The sequence below is a fragment of the Sinocyclocheilus anshuiensis genome, unplaced genomic scaffold (assembly GCF_001515605.1).
Source record: "Sinocyclocheilus anshuiensis isolate Anshui unplaced genomic scaffold, SAMN03320099.WGS_v1.1 scaffold132, whole genome shotgun sequence".
Taxonomy (NCBI): Eukaryota; Metazoa; Chordata; class Actinopteri; order Cypriniformes; family Cyprinidae; genus Sinocyclocheilus; species Sinocyclocheilus anshuiensis.
The window spans coordinates 483158-503406 of record NW_015555730.1 but is presented as its reverse complement, the minus strand read 5'-3'; the positions used below and the strand labels follow the sequence as shown (position 1 = coordinate 503406).

Here is a 20249-nt window from a genome sequence, read left to right as displayed (position 1 = left end):
CTTTAAACTGTTGTTTTCGCTTGCAAATCACTGTTCACAGGCTTGCAGTGCTTTTGACCGTCTTTTGGTGAAAAAAACGTGCCAAACGTGTAAGCGAGGAAAAATGGAAGTCAGAAGGAGATCATATTTATTTTGCATTAGCATGAAGCTGCAGTTTCACAATACATAAATTACACTTACGAGTATGAGTAAACTGCTGCAAATAGTTGTTTCTTACGCTTGAAACGCGATTTACACCTAGCTTCTGTTGCGCGTGCAATTTTAATTTACGCTTACAGTCTTATGTACACTTCCACAACTCTTACCCTGCGTATTTAGATCTTATTGACGTCTTTCTACCTTCATAGAAATGAAGTACAAGCTGAAGTTAGCGTGTAACCATCCAGTACCAAACACACCACAGCTGCTCTGGAGCTTCTGATCTTTACTGAATCACTTCCATATGACAGAGATATACATATAAATGTTTTCTTGGTCACACATTAGTTTGGGGACCAATTCTCACTTTGAACTATTACTGCGTGTACTGCGTCAGGCTAACTGAGACTTATCACAGCACTTACATATTATTGCTCTTTAGTTGGTTTTGATTGCTTCTGTTGTCCTCATTTATAAGTCACTTTGGATAAAAGCATCTGTTAAATGCCCCAAATGTAAAGTAAATATTAACTACGACTTCTGCCTCAATAAACTCCTAATTTGCTGCTTATTAATAATTAGTAAGGTAGTAGTAATAGTAAGATAACAGCCATAGTAAAATGCATGCCAATAAAGACCTAGTTAATATTGAGAATTGATCCCTAAACTAAATTTTAACCATTTTCTCAGTCTCCTAAAGTTTGTGTTGCTTGTGTTTGTGTCAAGGTGGTTGGTTTCTCTTGTTGCGTCTGTCCATATCCCATGCTCCATCAGTGTTTATATTGCCATAAATAGGCTGAGACATTTTTGTAAATGGTGGATGCTCTGTGTGTTTTTGTAGTCCTCTGCTTTTTTACTCTAATTTCAGTAGGTGAGGCCAGTGGGGAAAAAAATGTCTTTTTAAAGGGCATTGTAGTGGTCACCTTGTGGTTTCACTGATCTGAGGACAGTGTGTGAAGTCGCATGACATGCGACTCTTAAAGAAGCTAAAAGAAACATTTTGCTTTAACATAACTTGAGTAAGTGACTTCTTTCTGTGTGACTTTAAAGCCTGCATGAAATCAAAATTCACAACATTTATTCACACCAGATGATTGCATGAGAGGAACACAAACTCACTGTAGCTGCTCTGGAGCTTCAATTCCTCTGTTATTCCATGTATTTAATCATGTCTCTAAAGCAGGTCACAGTGTGCTGCAAGAGATCAAATCCTCTACAGATGTGTATTTGATTCTTAAGAAACCATTCAAATTGGTACTGGAGTACTGACAATGACCAGTGTGGAGCCATACAATCTTTAATAATGAAAATGACATAAGGGTAACATATAAACAACTTGCTAAATATAAATAAAGTAAAGCAATCTGGGGTTTAGCTTTCAAAAAAGCAAACATCTAATTAATGGTAAGCCACGTATGTGTCACAAAGCAAGGCCAGACACAACAGGTAAGTGCAAATCAGGATGGTTTATTGACTGGGTAAGGGGATGACTGGAATAGGTGAGTTAAAGGCAGGTGAGTGTCAACACAGTCAATGGTTCCAGGGTGCTTATCTGAGTTCTGATGGTGAGGATCGGATGCCGGTTACGTTGGAGGATCACAGGAGGAACAGCAGGTAATTAGTTCTAGAAGAATTTGGCAGAGAGAGTCCAGAGCAGTTCGTAAGAGTGAACGGTAGACCGGACAGTGAGTGACTGAGATGTGTGTGTATTTGTAGTGTGGCTTGATTGGTGACAGCAGGTGCGGGTGATCAGAACTCAGGGGACTGTGATCGGATAATTATCCTGGATGGTGACTGAAGTGACTGCGATGAATCCCTGACAGTATGTAGGTGAATAGTTTTTTTTTGTAGCAAAATACAACAGTTTTTAGGAAGCGACTACAAATTAATGCATGTATAGGCCTAAACAGGTATTACTTCTAGATCAGGAGTGTTCAGTCCTGCTCCTGCAGGGTCACCATCCTGAAGACTTGAGCTGTAACTCACCTGCCTGGAATCTTCTAGTGATCCCAAAGACCGTGATTCGCTGGTTAAGATGTGTTTTAACAGGGTTATTATCATTAGCTAAAACTAAAACTTAAAATAAAATAAAAAACGTTAAACTAAACAATAATTTTAACTAAACATCTTATTTGAGCTAAACGCATAAAAACACACAAAAAATTAAAACCCTGTGAAAAAATAGCATGTGTTGTTCTTAGGGCTATACACTCTTCTCACAGATCCATTGATAAGCACCATTGCAAGTAACATCAATCCACCCTATTAACTCAGGGTGCTTTTTTAAATAAGTCACAGCACAATTCTCTTGTCTTCCTCCATTTGGCTCTGATATTTGTCCACTGGATGCCCAGAACCTGCAACAGCAGATCAGCATTAGATGTTTAGTGCTGCTTTCTGCGTGATATGATCCTGACTGTGAGAATCATTTATTACATAATAATCAGTTCAGTGATTTCTCACCCAGAGGTCACGCTGGTGCCATCAACCCATTCCCACCTGCCCTCTTCCTTGATGTCAGTCACACCAATCCAGAATTCTCTTTTATCAGTAATTTTTGTAACAAAATCCTAAATAGATCCAGCGTTTACGTTTATATCATGAACCGACAATGGACACATTTCATCTGACACCACAAACACACACAGTATCTCTCACTCACTTGTTTCTCTCGGTTGTTTATGATGATCAGATCTGCTCCTCTCTCTGTACAATATTTTCTACTCTCAGTCCAGCTCTTCTTCAGTGAGGAAATGAAGTAAAATCTGAAGTTAGAGCGTAACCATCCATCTGTAACCACAACCAGTTCAGTTATTAGCTCATTATTCCCACCTAGAGTACAGCGAATGCTGAAACTTGTTTTTAGATATAGCATATTGCTTAGTTGCAGTTCAAAGTTCACCCGTTTCATTGAGAATCTTCTGCAGTTGATTTCTCTCTTGATTGAACTGGTCTCTTTGTTTGAATAATCCATTCCTTTCATTTGTCAGGCTTATGTACTTGGTTAGAAGCAGGTCACTCTGTTCTGTGAGGTTGTTAATCTTGGATAGTAGCTTGTGTGTCTCTTCTCTGTAGTTTGTGTTCTTTGTATGGACGTGGACACACAGCACTATGACTGCAGTCAGCAGAACACACAGCAGCAACAAACACACTGCAGCTGCTCTGGAGCTTCTGATCTGCACTGAATCACTTCCTGAAGGTGACAGGCATAAAGATAAATGTTTCTTAATTTCTACACCCAATAAAATATAAGTTTGCTTGTATTTTACCTGTGTGTTGAGATGTATGGTTTGCCTTGGTGCATCTGTCCATATCCCATGTTCTGTCAGTGTTTATATTGCTGTAAGTACTCTCAGACATTTTTGAGTGGCTTTCCCTCAGTCGTATAAATGATGGAAGCTGTGCGTTTTTAATGTGTGGTCTTTTTAAGACTCTACTCTTAGCAGATGGGCTGGACATGGACAAAGTATAGCAGCATGTCATATCCTGTCTGCTTATACCAATTTCATTTGCATACCTTAAAAGGCATAGTTTTGCTGAAGAATATATTGTCACATGATTTGAGGTTGCTTGGTTTCACACTTTGTTTTGCACATCATCAGCATATTTATAGTCAAGTTATAGAAGAACGGAAACTATCTGAAGTCAATGTGTTAAGTTCAAAATCACATCACACAACATTGAACAAAGCTTCAAGAAATGTTTAGCACTTTGTTTGCAAAAGTTTGCAAATGTTTAGTTGTATGACAAAATATTTGTTAAACAACAACTCTGATTTGCTGGACTAAATATCCATATTATAAATATTAATTAATATTAATATTTATAATATTATTATATTAATATTAATACATATGAATGATATTTTATAATGAATGTCCTTCTCTGCCTTGAAATAAAAAGGAAGAAATGGGGGATACAACAATAATGCAAATGAATACTAATGAATGAATAATTCAATTATTATTATAAATTATTATTATTGTTACATTTTTAAAATCTTCAAGTTATGTAATGACACATTGAATACATGCATAAAAGCAATGTATATACAGGTATAGACACACACACACACACACATTCATACAATTCTTTTAGTTTTACAGTTTTATATAAAAAAAATATGATAAAATAATAATGCTGTACTAATGAATAAAAATGAAATTATCATTCTGTGTCTGTAGAATGAAGATTATTAATTTTGATATTAGTTTTAATCAAGACATTAGTTACTTGGTGTGTTATTTTAATGCTGTTTTTCAATACAGTTCAAACACATACTTATTCATTAGATAATATGAAACTTCAGAACATGTGAGCCTGAACAGAAATGTTTTAGTGTCTATACATTTCTTTTGGTTTCCTGCTTGTGTTCAAGCATACATTCCAGTAATGTTTGAGAGAGTGACAAAGACCAAAGCTTATGCAGGTTTTTTTTTTCCAGGTCTATTTTGCGTTGAACATATAGATGCTAGGTTTACTAGGGTTTAAAATGTAGCACTAGCATAAATAAGTGCAACGATAAAATAGCTTGTGTAATAATACAACTATACTTTTCTGGCATAGGATTTTAGGATTTTGTGTAAGTACTGTAAAATATAGATTCTTAAAAATAAAGGTGCTTAAAAGGTTCTTCACAGCAATGCTATAGAAGAACCATTATTGGTTCCACAAAGAACCATTCAGTCAAAGGTTCTTTAAAGAACCATCTCTTTCTTACCGTTTTATAATCTGAAGAACCTTCTTTCGCCACAAATATCCTTTTGTGAAACAGAAAGGTTCTTCAGATGTTAAAGGTTCTTTATGGAACCATTTAGACAAAAATGTTCTTCTATGGCATTGTGAAGCACCTTTATTTTTAAGAGTGTATACAAAAAAGATCATCACAAACTGTTCCACATTGTTGTCCTGTGGGAGTCATGAATGAATCAAAACTTCATGTTAAGTTTTAATCAAAATAAAAGTGGAATATTTCAGTATAAATTTGATGTCTTCAATGAGATATTCTTATGTTTTTGGATATTTCTATGATATGTCATGTCTACTAAAAGAGCAATGATCGCTTGAAATAAAGCCACAGCACATGATTGACTAACAAGCACTTTTTGCTGAATGTTGAAACAAAAATGTTTCATTTTCTTCAAAGATGTTCTGATATGGTAAAACTCAGCTGAAAATTGGTCTACGACTCTGGCGTTGGTAGGATTTTTTTAATGTTTCTGAAAGAGGTCAGTAATATTGTGAAACATTATTTTCAATAGAAAATAACTTTTCTATTGTAATATATTTAAAAATGTAATTATTTCTGTGATGCAAAGCTGAATTTTCAGCATTATTACTCTTCAATGTCACATGATCCTTCAGAAATCATTCCAATATGCTGCTTGTGCCACTCATATCCAATTGGATATAATTTAAGGTTAAAAAAACCCACATTATTTTCCACATACTGTCTTAACCACTGATTTCTAGTCGTGTCCTCTTTTGGAAGGACAAACAAAGTAGTTTCGCTTTCACAACGAAGCACACAGCGCCTTCACGACATGGTGGCGGCAGCAACAACAATACTACAGCGAGAATAAAAGTTACGCCTTCTTTCTTTGCGTGAACATTTGGGCGGCGTTATGCAAATATTCCCACATAGTGATGTAGATATGTGGGGGCGTGTTAGAACGAGCCGTTTTATGTAGGCGTGGTTAACTCTTAACTTTTATAAAGAATATCTCTTTGGATTTGAGACTTAAGTCTTTGCAACTTTACAGATCTTCTTTATGCACCAAGAGCTTGTAACACTCCAAAGAGAAAGGAAAAATTTAAATCACATCATATGACCCCTTTAATGTATCCTTCCTGAATAAAAGTATTAATGTCCATAAAAAGAAATCTTATTGATCCTAATCTTTTGAATGGTATAGTGTACCATGCTATAGGTTTTACTTTTCACAGATAAACCTTTTTAGTTGTGAGCATGAAGCATCAAACCATTCACTCTCAGTTTCCAGACAAGCACAGTCTTCTCCATCTGAGTTCTCCTGTGTCCAGTTATCAGGTTCAGATAGACCAGCTGTCCTTTTATGCCAGAACCTGTCAAAGTAAACCATTGCACATTTCTCAGTTGCAATACAGAAATTAAAATGTAGCTCAACAACACGGAAAAGATGCATTTATGCCAGCTAAAGTGAATGAACTCAAACTCTTACGTTTCTCCTGAGAGAGTTGTGTTGTCCACCCACATCCAGTGTCCTTCAGTGTACAAATCATGTAGTCCAATCCAATGCGGCTCTTTCAGCTTTATTGAGGCCAAATTATACTGGGAAAGGACATAATAAGACAGGTTCATGAGATGTGATATGTAATTGTGTCCATGTGTATTTAATAGTTATTTTGGTTATGGGGTTGGCCAAAAATACAAAACGTATTGTTGATTATCAACATTTTCTGGAAGTCAAGCACCTCTTTTTACTCACCAAGAGTTGTTTTTAAATCTAAAAACACACATAAATATATTGTACACTTACCTGATCATCTTTGCCTGTTATTTTGACCAGCTGACCTCCAGTTTTCATACAATAATCTCGACTTTCCATCCAGTTCAGTTGTTCTGAAGAGAAATAGTAGTACTTTCTCCTCTCAAATGTGCTGTCTGTGCAAGAAAAGTTTGGTACATAGTGAAATAATGTATGGATGCAGAACATCTGACATGAATGTATGCACTTTAAGAGAGCATTTATTTAGCAAAATATCCAAGCTTATTTCTTGAGCATATAACCTAAGGGTTAAAATGTCAAAGCTTTTTCCAGCTCAGATGAAGTTAATACAGATCACTGCAGTAGGATGGTCACAGTATCCAACCCAAAAGTTTCTCTTCCTCAAAAAATACACGCAGATGGGAGAAAAAAGAAAACCCAAGACAGCTAAAATTAGTACTTTAGTACTTTGGTATCAGTACTTCTGTACTTTAGTAACTTGAATTGTGAAAACAGCAGGTGTGTGTGTTACTTCCTCTCTTAGCCTTCACTGCTCATGGAGATTTAGGGAATTTAATAGAAATAGTTCACCTATATACTCACCTCAGTTTATTCATTGATATATGATTAAACTACAGTTCAAAAGTTTGAGGTCAGTAAAACTTTTGTAATGTTTTTAAAGAAGTCTCTTATATTAACCGAGGCTGCATTTCTTTGATCAAAAATACAGTAAAACAGTAATATTGTGAAATATTATTACAATTTAAAATAAGTGTTTTCAATTGTAATATATTTTAAAAAGTAATTTATTCCTGTTATCAAAGCTGAATTTTCAGCATCATTACTCCGGTCTTCAGTCACATTATCCTTCAGAAATCATTCTAATATAATGATTTGCTGCTCAAGAAAAATTTCTAATTATTATCAATGATGAAAATTATGTTTTTGTGTAAACTTCAATACATTTTTAGGAATCTTTAATGAATACAAAGTTCAAAAGCACAGCATTTATTTAGAAATATTTGTAACATTATACATTTCTTTACTGTCTTTACTTTTACCGCAAACCTTTGAACAGTATTTTTTTAGCTTAACAAAATAAATGAACAAACAAACAAAAAAAAAAAAATTGAAAATGTCGTTAAGAAAGTCCAACACAAAAAGTAAAAGACATAGTAGAGTTTCTGTCCTGTAGCAGCACATGTGACACATGGGTAACACACGGTCAATGAATTCACACACACCCACAGTCTTTTCTCACACAGTCTTGAACCTTCAAACTGAATGTCATTAATAATGACTAAACCAGAGTATGTCTCCTCACCTGTGGCATTCTGCTCCTGTATTTCAATGTCGACTGCAGCATTTCTGTTCTGTTCTTTTAACAAATCAGATGACCTCAGTAGATGGGAATCTGAAGTAAGAATATCATATAAAAGTGTACTGGTGTAACGCATATTTTATACGTAAAATATGCCATGCTTACGATGTGAGTTATATGCTGCTGCACAATATGCATCAAACTGTGCCTTGTATGTATGTATGCTGGACAATGTGTGCACCATCATAAGTGTTAAGATATTGTGTACTCACAGAGAATTCCCAGAACACACAGAGCCAGCAGAGCCACGAGCAGAGAGATACTAAGGACAGCCAGAAGAACTGCCTTATAGGACGGGTCTTTCTCTTTCCTAGATGAGAATGTGTGTTCAGGTGCATCTGTAAACACCCAGGGCAGATCTATTACACATATATGAATGTTAATTATGATACTATGTCTGCAAGTCTCTGTCTGAACACCTCAACATTTTGGTCACTTGAAATCAATTTAAGAGTCATATTCTAGCATTGAGAGGCACCTGCAATGTCTTTTCTCTTTGGATCCCAGTCCAGGTCATCACTTTCTCCATAAGTGTACCGGTCTGCTTCATCTAAGGGACGTAAAAGACCTTTTAAAATGTCAAAAGTAAACATTTTGTAAAGAAAAGAAGGTAAAATGTAAAAGCATGTCTTACCAACTGAGGTTGGCTGTTTGTTATCTTTCAGCCTTATGAAATCACCATTTGCATAGATAGCTGCCATTTTACAAGTTGTCACACACAACCAGAAATCTAATCAGACCTTAGACTAATGTAACCAGGAAATGTCATGGCTGTTTTTAACTCAACCAAGAGGAAGTCAGAACTGAATCCTTTGAAGCATATAGCTATATCCCGTAAAATTGACATTATATGATGTATTGTACATCAGCATATTGTTTACATTAATTTAAGATGATTCATTACTTGAGTATAGTTTACTTGAGTATATACAGTTGTGCTCATAAGTTTACATACTCCTTGCAGAATATGCAAATATGTTAATAATTTTAACAAAATAAGAGCTCATGAAAATTGCATGTTATTCTTTATTTAGTACTGTCCTGAATAAGCTATTTCACATAACAGATGTTTATATATACTCCACAAGAAAAAATAATAACTGAATTTATAAAAATGACCCCGTTCAAAAGTTTAGATACCCTTGAATTTTAATACTTTGTGTCATTTCCTGGATGATCCAAGACGGTTTTTCTGTTTTGTGATAGTTGTTCATGAGTCCTGCGTTGGTCCTGAGGAGTTCAACTGCCTGCTGTTCTTCAGAAAAATCCCCCAGCTCCTGCACATTCTTTGGTTTTCCAGCATCTTCTGCATATTTGAACCTTTTCCAAAAGTGACTGTATATGATTTTGAGATCCATCTTTTCACACTGAGGACAACTGAGGGACTCATATGCAACTATTACAGAAGGTTCAAATGCTCACCGATGCTCCAGAAGGAAAAACCATGCATTAAGAGCTGGGGGGTGAAAACTTTTTAAATTTGAAGATCAGGGTAAATTTAACTTATTTTGTCTTCTGAGAAACATGTAACAATCTTCTGTAGCCTCTGAAGGACAGTACTAAATGAAAAAAATATGATATTTAGGCAAAATAAGAAAAATGTATTCCCATCCACTTACATTATAAGTCTGACAGACTGCAACGTTTTGAGTTAAAAAATCTTCGTTTGTGTTCTACTGAAGAAACAAAGTCACCTACATCTTGGATGCCCTGGGGGTAAGCAGATAAACATCAAATTTTCATTTTGGGTGAACTTTCCCTTTAATCTACATCAAACAAAATTAACCCTTGCCTTAAAAAGATTGGTGTGGGCCTGACTCAGTTTGTGAAGTGACATCAAACTTCTCTCCTTCATTCGCTTTCAGGTGCTTGGTTACCAGGTATTCACTCCAAGGATCAATACACATTAGTAGAATAAAGGATATTGTCATTTTAATTTGTCTACAGAATAGAGCCCAAAAAACAGCAACCCAGTTCTCTGTCATTTTCCCCGCGACTGCTGCTGGTCAAACGCTGCACGAACAGGAAGAATTGATTTAAAAAATAAAACTAAATAAAATATTTCAGTTGCATACTGCATATAGGTTATATCTTATATAAAACTTTTATATAAAATACATAACGTCTGTTCTGTACACAGGGTTCGAGTTAAGTAATTTCGCTATTCCCAGCCACCTGAGGGCATTACTTACAGACGTCCGATAGCTTTACAAAAAATGACCCGATACAGGCGGGAAGGATTATTTTTTAGAAAATATGCCTGCAAATTATTGTTAGCCTACTTCGCGCGTTAACTTTATGCAATGCATAAGGTCGTTTCGCGGACAAGTGATGTAGAAGTCGTTAAGATGGACGACACATGTAGCCTAATTTACTTAACACAATATTTATGTAGGCAGGAAACGTTAACCATGAACATACATCTGGGATCATGAACAGATTCGATTTGAATACAATAGGGCCTATACAATAAATATGACATTAATCCTTTAATATGCATTACTGCTCGGGCTACAAATGTTTAGAAATAATGTTTAGGTCCACACACAGGAGAATCTGAGAAACAGCTAAAGTAATACAAGCGTAAATCTTTTTGCATTTGCATAGGAATTAAGTTTTTTATAATGTTGCGTCACATGTTAATCAAAGTTTCTGCTTCAAAGACTGTTAACGCTGAATGATGCACATTAAGTTATAATAGCTATAGGCTACTAATAAAAAACAATATTATAACATTTAAAGGGGTCATATGATGCGATGTCAATTTTTCCTTTCTCTTTGGAGTGTTACAAGCTCTTGGTGCATAAAGAAGATCTGTAAAGTTGCAAAGACTAAAGTCTCAAATCCAAAGAGATATTCTTTATAAACGTTAAGAGTCAGCCACGCCTACCTAAAACGGCTTGTTCTAACACGCCCCCACATACCTACCTCACTATGTGGAAATATTAGCATAATGCCGCCCAAATGTGCACGCAAAGAAAGAAGGTGTGGTTTCAGGAACAGAGAGCAGACTGTGCTTGTCGGAAGGAGGGACTTTGTAGAAAACGAAGCGTTTGAGAGAGGCGGGGCATAGAGGACCTACAATAATGTACAGTATTTGAAAAATAATGTGTTTTTTGAACATTAAAGCATGTCAACATATTCTGTTACACCAAATACACAAAATAATGATCTTTAAAATAGCATCATATGACCCCTTTAACACATAACATAATTAGGCTATAACAAAAAGCGAATTACGGTATGCGCATATAAAACACTTGTATTCAGATTTAAAAACGACATTTGCAATATTTATGTCTAGTCCGTCCACTGATGTAAAGTTCGCTCATGAAGATGAACATAATTCCCTTACGCTTTAAATTAAGCAGGTAAAATTCTCGACTTTAAAGAACTAATTTACCTGCTCATGAAGTTCGCGTTGTAAGTGTACAGTACAGGGAAACGTTAGCTATAAAAAAAAATAGATGATTTCCTATTAATTTAAAATCCCAAAATGGCGGCGGGGACGCTTTACTGTTTACTGTCAAGAGCAATCTACGAGGAGGGAGATGTTTCGCGTCCCCGGTTGCCATGGTAACTCAGACCCGTCACTATGGAACGTTCGAGGATGACGTCACATTGGGCTGCTGTAAAACCTGACTTTGATTTGGAACATTATTTCATTGTCGCTTGCTATGCGAGTAATATGAGTGAACACTGAGTGAATATCTGTCTGAACGAGTACGACAATCTTGCTGAATCGTCTTCTCATAAAAGACCAGAAATTCAGTTTAATAATAGCAAACCGAGAGAGAGATCTGTGAACACTCTCAGAACTGTGTAAACGAGAATTGTTGAAAGTCTTAATATACTGTGTAGAATATGAAGAGTTCTCATATAGGATCAGAGATGGCTTTTAACAAGAATACTTCTTCTTCTTCTTCCTCCTCCTCTTCATCATCCTCAGTTGTGGATGAAATGTCAGAGATGTCGCTGAGGAACGCATCTCTCGACTCGTCCGATGAGGAAGTTTCCTCCAGTCACACTGACAGGCTTGTGAAACATCAACTGCTGCTGAACAAAATCTTGGACCTTCAGTACAGAGCCCGAGAGCGCCAGGAGGAGTTTCAGTCACTGCTGGAGCGATTTAACAATACACGTTAGTAATCTGTTTTTAGTTATACATTTATGCATATGTAGTTCAGTACTCAGAGCACTGGCCAGGGAGTCGAACAGAGTGGTCAAGTTAATGGTCTTTATTAATTGGCCTGATTCTTCAAGCCCATACAAAAAACTCTGAAAATAGCACTTCAAATAAATAAAAGAATACAAATAAATCAGACATATTTAGGCATTTACTGGTATTCAGTTGTACTTAAATGCAAATTGATTAACCATATAGGAAGCTAGAGAGAAATAAGACACACCCATATAATTTTGCTGATTAAAAACTGCAATTTAAAATGTGATTGGGGGCGATTCCTGTGCTTGTTTATAGGGCAGCAAAATTTGGACAAAATGTTGTGATTATACAGGCTATCAATATGGCTATAAAATAATAATAATAATTATTATGATGTATTATTATAGCCTAATATAATTGTTATATAGCCTAATATGAAATTATTGTTATTGTATTATTATATTAGAAAAGAATGCTAGTAAAATAAAAATAATAGAAGAAATATTAATAATTTTAGCGCTTAAAACTATAAAATCAATAATAATATTCATGGCTTATTTCTTAATTTTCAAATATTAAACAATCAACCTTAAACCTTCATTTTTGACGGAAAGCCGCAGAGAGCCCTTAAAACTTATCTTTTGTTGATAAGCGTTTCAGGGAAGATGGATGGTGCCTAATGCATTTACAGATTTACTCTAAAGCCCCAAATTCGCATCAGATGCAGAGATGAGATCTGCGCTTCACTTTGAAACGAAGCAGCGTGTATATTGAATTAAATCGCAGCCTTTGAGATTTGACAGTCACAACAAGCCAATTCACGATTTCAGTGTTATTTTGATTATTTGTGCAGCCTTAACCCATATATTAATGTGCTTTTTAATATAATCTTAATTGCACTTAACAGTTAATGATACTTATGTTTTACTTCTTACAGAGGAATCGCTAGAATGGGAGATTGAAAAAGTGGAGAAATCCATGGTCAGCATGGAGTGGCTGGAGGACTTGCAGAAGATCGTTGATGAGTTCCAGGCCAATATGGCATACAATGTGAGCCGCCTTCGAGAGAACTTCAGAAAAATGCAGGAGGTTGCATCTAAAAAAGTTCTGACCGTGAAGCCAAAAGGTAAGTTAACGTACACACACCATCATTCATTAAAATGCATATTTGAATTGCTTTGGTTGCAATGTGATCTAAAATGCTATGTAAGGGTAGCTTACAGAGTAAAATGTTTGTTTTCAGGTAAACCAGGAAAAGATCTGGATGCCAAAGTAGTTAAAAGCATCCAGTCTCTGCCGTCTTGTCCCACGGTAGCAGAATTGAAGACGAATTCAACCGCTGCATCAACGTACTCATCAAACCTGATCAACGCGTTGAATAGCATCACCAAATCGACCTCCTGCAGTCCAGCCACGAGCAGGGCACTAAAACTATCAGCAGCGACAATTGAAAACCTCAACAAGGCTTTTCAAGATCACTGCTTGGAAATGAAGTCTCTCAAGACACCTCAGAAAGAGAGCAAAGTGGCTCAAGATGTGAACAGAGATGTCTTAGTTTCTCCTGTGCACCAAAATGGATCTGTGGTTCAGCAGCAGAAGGTACAAAAATTGCCTGCTTTTCCTGTGAAACCCAAGGCAGATGATTTTGGTTTCCCTCAGGTCAAAGAGCTTGTACGGGAGACAGATGTTGAAATGTTGCCACTAGAAAGACCAGTGGCAACATTAGACACGGCTCCAAAAGACCTCCAGAGTCCATCTGCCCATGGCCCGTTTCCTCCTGCCCTTGCCAAGACTTTTGCTCTCCCCAAGATCACACGATCTGTCGAGGAGACAAAAGTTACCATAGAGCAAAAGGCAAACGTCACATTATTTGAAGAGAAACAAGTTGATGCAGAGACAATGGAGAGAACAGAGACATCATTTGAAGAGACAATGGCTCAGAAAGACCTCCAGAGTCCATCTCCTTGTAGCTTCCATCGTCCTTCCATTGTCAGATCTTCAGCTCTTCCTCAGATTTTGCAGTCTGTGGAGGAAAAAGTTGATGCGGAGACAATGGAGAGAACAGAGACATCATTTGAAGAGACGATGGCTCAGAAAGACCTCCAGAGTCCATCTCCTCGTAGCTTCCATTGTCCGTCCCCCGTCAGATCTTCAGCTCTTCCTCAGATTTTGCAGTCTGTGGAGGAAACAAAAGTTGATGCGGAGACAATGGAGAGAACAGAGACATTTTTTGAAGAGACGATGGCTCAGAAAGACCTCCAGAGTCCATTTCCTCGTAGCTTCCATCGTCCGTCCCCCGTCAGATCTTCAGCTCTTCCTCAGATTTCGCAGTCTGTGGAGGAACCAAATGTTGATACGGAGACAATGGAGAGAACAGAGACATCATTTGAAGAGACGATAGCTCAGAAAGACCTCCAGAGTCCATCTCCTCGTAGCTTCCATCGTCCGTCCCTCGTCAAATCTTTTGCTCTTCCTCAGATTTCACAGTCTGTAGAGGAGACAAAAGTTTATGCCATGCCAGTGGAAGAACGCCAGAGTCCGTCTCCTGTCCACACCCGTCCTTCCTCGTCTGTGAAACTGCCCAAAATTCGGACTCAAGTAAAGCCATCACTTCAGAAGTCTGACAAACCAGAGACTCGCAAATATGATTCTGCAGTCTCGGGCAGCATTGAGGAGCGGTACATGAAGAACAGCGAGGAGGACGGTGACAAACTGCTTCGTGCAAGCATGAAAGACCCATCATTCGTAATTGACATCAAAGCTCAAGAAAACAACCTCCAGCAGCTGGATCGAGCTTTTCAAAATAACAACATTTCCTCTGAAATGTACAACCTGTGCAGAGGAACCGTCAATCAGACACTTAAGAGTGTTGAGCTGCGTCTTGGATGTCTTTTACGGATATACATCAAATATGTCCAAATGAAGCAATTAAGGTAAGAAAAACATCCTTTGGCTAACTGTTTGTTTGATTATAGGCTAATTATGTGTTTTGTGGTAAATAATTTTACAATGTGCCATAACAAAGATCTAATTTTTGCTCATTGCACGTTTTCTCTGTTATACAGGAAGACGCTCGATGGAAATTTCAAGGCGACCAGAAATTTAAGGGATGGACTGGAGTTCAAAAAAGTTCATTCTCAGCTCTGCAAATTTGACCGTTTCCAGCAGAGTGTGAACAAAATCTGGGACGCCAAGCAAGCCTCCACTGATGAGACACGCAGACTGTGCATCGCACGGATGGCCCATTTATACCGACAGGTCAGTACGAATTAGACAAAATGGCATTAAAGCATTGATACTGAGTCTAACACTAGTTTGTCATGTTCTAATAATGTAAACAACATTAATAATGTTTCACCTACAGGTGAATGCGGTGCATGGCCTACATCTGACAGGCATATCATGTGTGCAAAGGCATGTATCACTGCCTCTGCTCACTGTGACACCTGTGCGGTTCAGCTCCGATTTGTGTCCGTCTCCTCCTCGGGAACCGCAAACTGCAGCCAGCAGAGCCAGTCCAGCGCATCATCCTCAAATCCACCCCAAAGCTCTGCACCGCACAAAGGCGACCAGGAACATACCAGGCAGTTCCCTGAAGATCAGTCACATTCAGTATTGATGGCCAGTGTCAACAAGTAATGTGTAGAATAATGGCTTGTAAATGAACCCAAGAACAGATCACTGAAATGTCACAAAAGTAAAACAAAAGCGAGGACTCTGGAGGCTTCGCATCAGGAACGGACTCTGGCATGGACACAGCAACTGAAACAGAAACAATGGCCTGTATATAGACATAAGAAGATGGGTTCATTTACATTTGTTACACTGCACTGCTCAATTAGCAGTTATTGACATTTGATTGGTTAACCCATATTAGTGATTTTAAGCTTTGCCAGAGTCAATTATATTAACATAGGCTATGATTTTTTTTTTTTTATAAAATGTATATAGAGAGAGAGAGAGAGGAAGGTAGAGCTATGTCTTAGTCAGTGTATATTTTTGTTCAAGCTGATATAATAAAAATTATAAATAATAACGATATGAATCTCTCTTTATTGCTGGGCACCTAAATCTTTTGATTAATTATTTTGAAATTCACATTCAGTGTGTTTGTGAAGGACGAACAAAGTGCACCTGCAATGCATTTGTCTTTAGATTTCAAATCAGGTCAGCATATCTGCTTCAGGTCAGCATATCTGCTTCAGCTAAGCGATGTAGAAGAAAATACCTTAAAAATGCAAAGAAAAAAGTTTGATTTTATTTACATTCATTCATTTAGCAGAAGCAGGTGATTTTTGGATTTATTGACATTATTCTGAATTATCGCTCAACCTTAGAAGCGCATCGAGTAGATTAGGTTGTATGGTCTATAATACAGAGACCCTATAGGGACATGGTGATGGAAAATAATTATATTCCAATGCTTATGTCAGTGGACTATGAACACTAAAATAAAAATAATAAAGCATGTACATCTGGGAAAATGCTATCAAAATGTGTGTAATGTGTAAGTCTGATAATGCTCGACCTTTTTTTCTGACAAGACATGTTTAATATTTCCATCTGCTGGCGCTTTTGAGAAACACATTTAGACAAAGATGTAACTATATCCCGGTTCCAGTTGTTTAGACTCACTTTTTTTTTTTACTCTTGTTATTATGGTGTGTAAATGTACAAAAATAATTTTAGGTCTCATTATCTCTTGTTTGTGCGAGAAAAAGAGCGTCTCAAGTCATTAAAATCATGCATGAATATTCATGCTTTGTTAATTTTGCAAGTATATGTAAGTCAAATTTTGCTTGGCTACAATGTCCAGGCTAGATGTTCATATTTTCTGCTTTGATGTAACTAGTATATTCTTGATCTCTATTCTTCTCAACCTTTAAGTCACAGTAAAGTACTTGACGGCTGTATTTCATTCAAAGTATAGGCACACTTTTTCATAGTAGTGCAAATTTGGCCTGTGATGACCTTTCATCTGGCCATGTTAAATAAAAAACAAATATTCCATTTATTTGTAATTTTTGTATTTATTATTATTATTAATGAAATTTTTTTGTTTGTTGCATTTTTGCATTTAACGATAAAATAAAAAAATGCATTTAAAAAATCTACTTTTAATATAATACAGTTATAGTTATGATATAGGTTATACTTTCACCTTCAGCCCACAGAGGAAAGTTTGATTTTTGGCCATTCATAATTTGGCCATCTCTGGTCAAGAACATTTTGAGTCTTTGTCCTTCAGAGGGCAGTGTGGCAATATTTTGATTTGAACAGTGAACTTGTTACACATTATGAGGTCACTGCATGACAAAAACTGTCCTGATTCATGATTGCAACAGCCTTTATTTGTATTATGCAGCTGGAGGTGTGTTCTTAAAAAACAGAGAAAAACGACTTTAAACCACAGTCTCTTCTCATTATTCATTTATAGGGCCGTTTTTTTCCACCATCTTGTCTCTGTTGACCTGAATGGACAAGTATCATAGACAGATCGCCTCCAGGGAGCCCTGCAGTCCTTACACATTAAAATCATTTCAGCAAACACAAGGTTTGAGTTTAAGCACATAAACACGCATAATAAGCATTTCCATTGTTAAATTCATCAGACTTCATGTAGAAACCGTTTAGTGTCTGGCACTCACCCGAATAGAAATATCTTTCAGGTGAGCCCTTCATTAGTCCAATTTAACCGTCGTTTGCTCACAAAACATAAAAGCATCATGGAAAAGGTCACCAGTAAAAAGATTTGTGCTGAAAACTGAACGTGTTAAAGGAACCGCAGTCGTCTAAAAATCGCACTCCTGGCCAAGCAGAGCAGGAAAGTGGTAGAAAGAAAAGAGAGAGTGAGAAAGAGCACAAATTTTGTCCACGATTCACATTATCACACCGTCTGGCTCTTTCAGACAATCAAGATCATTTGAGGCAAGATTAGGGTGCAGGGTCAAAGGTCAGAGGTTGCCTTCGCCGCATCTAGCCGTTCAGACCTCAGAGCCGCAAGTCTCAGAAAAGCCATGGCAGTATCCGCACCACAGTCCGAGTGAGGAGGACTTTAGGCACCAGTGGGGTTTTCATCCAGACCGAATCAGTTCTTATTTTAATAGCAAATCAGCAAAGTGCATCAGTTGTGGCCCAGTCTGTCAGGTTCAGCTCGGTTCTGAACAGCAGGGTGAGGGTGCAGTCACATGATGCAGCACTTGTTCTTGAAAATGTGCGGGTGTTTGTAGCGCAGTATGCTACCGTAAAGTAACTTGTGCATTGTTTTACTTACTTGTTTTTGACGTATCCGACCGAACTACAAACTTTCCAGTGATGTGAGAAAGGTATATTCACTCGACAAGCTCGCGCATCTGCGCCGCCGCGCGCTCAATCCACTCAGCGTGCTTTGTTTATCAGCTCGCGCACATCAGCTATACAGACGTTAATACTGAAAGTTTAACATTATATTCATTGCATACATATACTTCGTAGACATCCTTAATCTCTTATAACTCCATTCTGCTGTCTGTTGTTCTGTTGTCGGTGTCTCTTTGTCTGAATATGGCACTGATCACATGCTGTGTGGTATCGGCGTTTGGTATCGGGGCATTTTGACGAGTACGAGTACAGGAGCTCAGTATCGGGCCCGATACCGATACCAGTATCGGTATCGGTGCATCCCTATTGATTTACATTCGTCACGTTCCAACCGTATGAAACCAGGCAGATAAAAATGGCTTGCGATCTCATGTTTCATTCCAGCCCACGCTGGGCTGAAAATAGCATTGAAATTAAAACGGTAACCAAAGGGACGGAGCTTAAAGGGTTAATGGTGAATCTTTTGCATGTCGAAAGCTTGCAGCTTGGCCTTGCTATCAAAAGGCACTCTGGCAAGCGCAAGCGACTGAGAACTAGCGTTTAAGATCCACTCGTATGAATGTAGCAGTTGACGTCAAGAGCTCAAGGTCTGTGGTTCTTGAAAGAAGTCAAGAGAGAGATGTACGCACTGTCTGATGAACTGGATGGCATCTTCATACTTCATCCCACTTTCAATCAGTGCCACGGCCACAAGTACTGGAGCTCTGCAGAAAAAGAAAAAAAAACATTTTGAGAGAGGTGCGACATTGACCTAAACGGACTGCTCTATATGTGTATGAGAGAGATCTCTCACAGAAACACTGTTAGACACGTACACTAGCAATGTCAAAATGGCATTTTTTGTACGTTTTGTATTCTTGTTATAAAAAAATTTGAAGGATTGAACACTTAATGTGCATCTTTGTTTTATTGTTTTTATTTGTTATTTGTCTATTACATGCAAGTTTACTTAAAGGGGGGGTACAATGCTGTTTCATGCATTCAGAGTTGTTTACACTGTTAAAGAGTCGGATTCTCATGCCAAGCATGGACAAAATTTCAAAAAACAATTTGGACATATGACGGAGTATTTCTGTGCTAAAAACCTTACTTCCGGGTTTGTACAAGTTTCGGAGAGTTTTTTTTCAATCGTGGCTCTTCATGACGTAGACGAGGGTGAAACTCCTTATATGGGCATTTCTCCCGGAAGAACGCGCTCGCGCTCGCGCACGCATCGACCAGAGTGAGAGCAAGATCGAGATCGCGCCCATCAACGCGCTTCATCCAGCGGCAGCGCTGCACGGGACTTGCTCGGGAAGAATGTCTCCAAAGAAGTGTTTTTTTGGTTGTAAAGGAAAGATAACTTTGTTCAGCTTCCTAAAGAACCCAACGTTATGTAAGTTAAACAGTGGATGCAGTTTGTTTTTCCGGAGCAGCAACGGAGTTTCACAAGTGTGTTTGTTCACAAACGTTTTATAAGCAATGCCCAGTTCGATGCTGGATTTGCACATCGTTTGATACTGAAGGATGGAGCTGTCGAGCTGTAAAAGTTCCCGGTCATAATTCAGAACTGCAGACGGTAAGTGAAACTGCATCAACTGTCTGTATTTTGTTGGCAGTCGGAGCTCAAGTGCTTGTCAATCTTTAGCTCCGCCCACGGCGCGCCTCCAGGAGCTCGGCTTTTTCCGGAGAGAATCGTAAAGCTGTATCTTTCTTTTATAAATATGATAAAACTAAAGACTTTTTGGAGATATAAAGG

General features: G+C 37.6%; 4 protein-coding genes across 7 annotated transcripts in view; 1 reads left to right on the top strand and 3 right to left on the bottom strand.

Moving 5' to 3' along the window:
• Positions 1-2306: 2306 nt before the first annotated feature.
• On the bottom strand, positions 2307-3733 carry LOC107672836 (C-type lectin domain family 4 member F-like). The gene is made up of 5 exons (XM_016466206.1): positions 3408-3733; positions 3041-3331; positions 2801-2928; positions 2602-2708; positions 2307-2495 (listed from the first exon to the last, which is right to left on the bottom strand). The coding sequence occupies exons 1-5, from the start codon at positions 3619-3621 to the stop codon at positions 2342-2344; spliced, it is 894 nt and encodes a 297-aa protein (XP_016321692.1). The 5' UTR covers positions 3622-3733; the 3' UTR covers positions 2307-2341.
• A 2338-nt stretch (positions 3734-6071) lies between these two features.
• LOC107672811 (C-type lectin domain family 4 member F-like) lies at positions 6072-8711 on the bottom strand. The gene is made up of 7 exons (XM_016466179.1): positions 8621-8711; positions 8465-8536; positions 8199-8324; positions 7930-8019; positions 6657-6781; positions 6339-6448; positions 6072-6222 (listed from the first exon to the last, which is right to left on the bottom strand). The coding sequence occupies exons 1-7, from the start codon at positions 8685-8687 to the stop codon at positions 6072-6074; spliced, it is 741 nt and encodes a 246-aa protein (XP_016321665.1). The 5' UTR covers positions 8688-8711.
• Positions 8712-11877: 3166 nt separating this feature from the next.
• LOC107672810 (uncharacterized) lies at positions 11878-15983 on the top strand. The gene is made up of 5 exons (XM_016466178.1): positions 11878-12127; positions 13089-13277; positions 13395-15084; positions 15217-15409; positions 15516-15983. Exons 1-5 carry the CDS (start codon positions 11878-11880, stop codon positions 15768-15770), a joined length of 2577 nt encoding a protein of 858 aa, XP_016321664.1. The 3' UTR covers positions 15771-15983.
• A 1497-nt stretch (positions 15984-17480) lies between these two features.
• LOC107672850 (protein tyrosine phosphatase type IVA 3-like) overlaps positions 17481-20249 on the bottom strand; it is a 40240-nt gene continuing 37471 nt past the window's right edge. For 3 of the 4 annotated variants that reach the window (XM_016466222.1, XM_016466225.1, XM_016466224.1), the window contains exon 7: positions 17481-18365. In XM_016466222.1, the coding sequence (XP_016321708.1) occupies positions 18336-18365 (30 nt within the window). In that variant the 3' untranslated portion in view covers positions 17481-18335. The remainder of the gene's footprint in view (positions 18366-20249) is intronic. The other variant, XM_016466223.1, reaches the window with a different exon arrangement.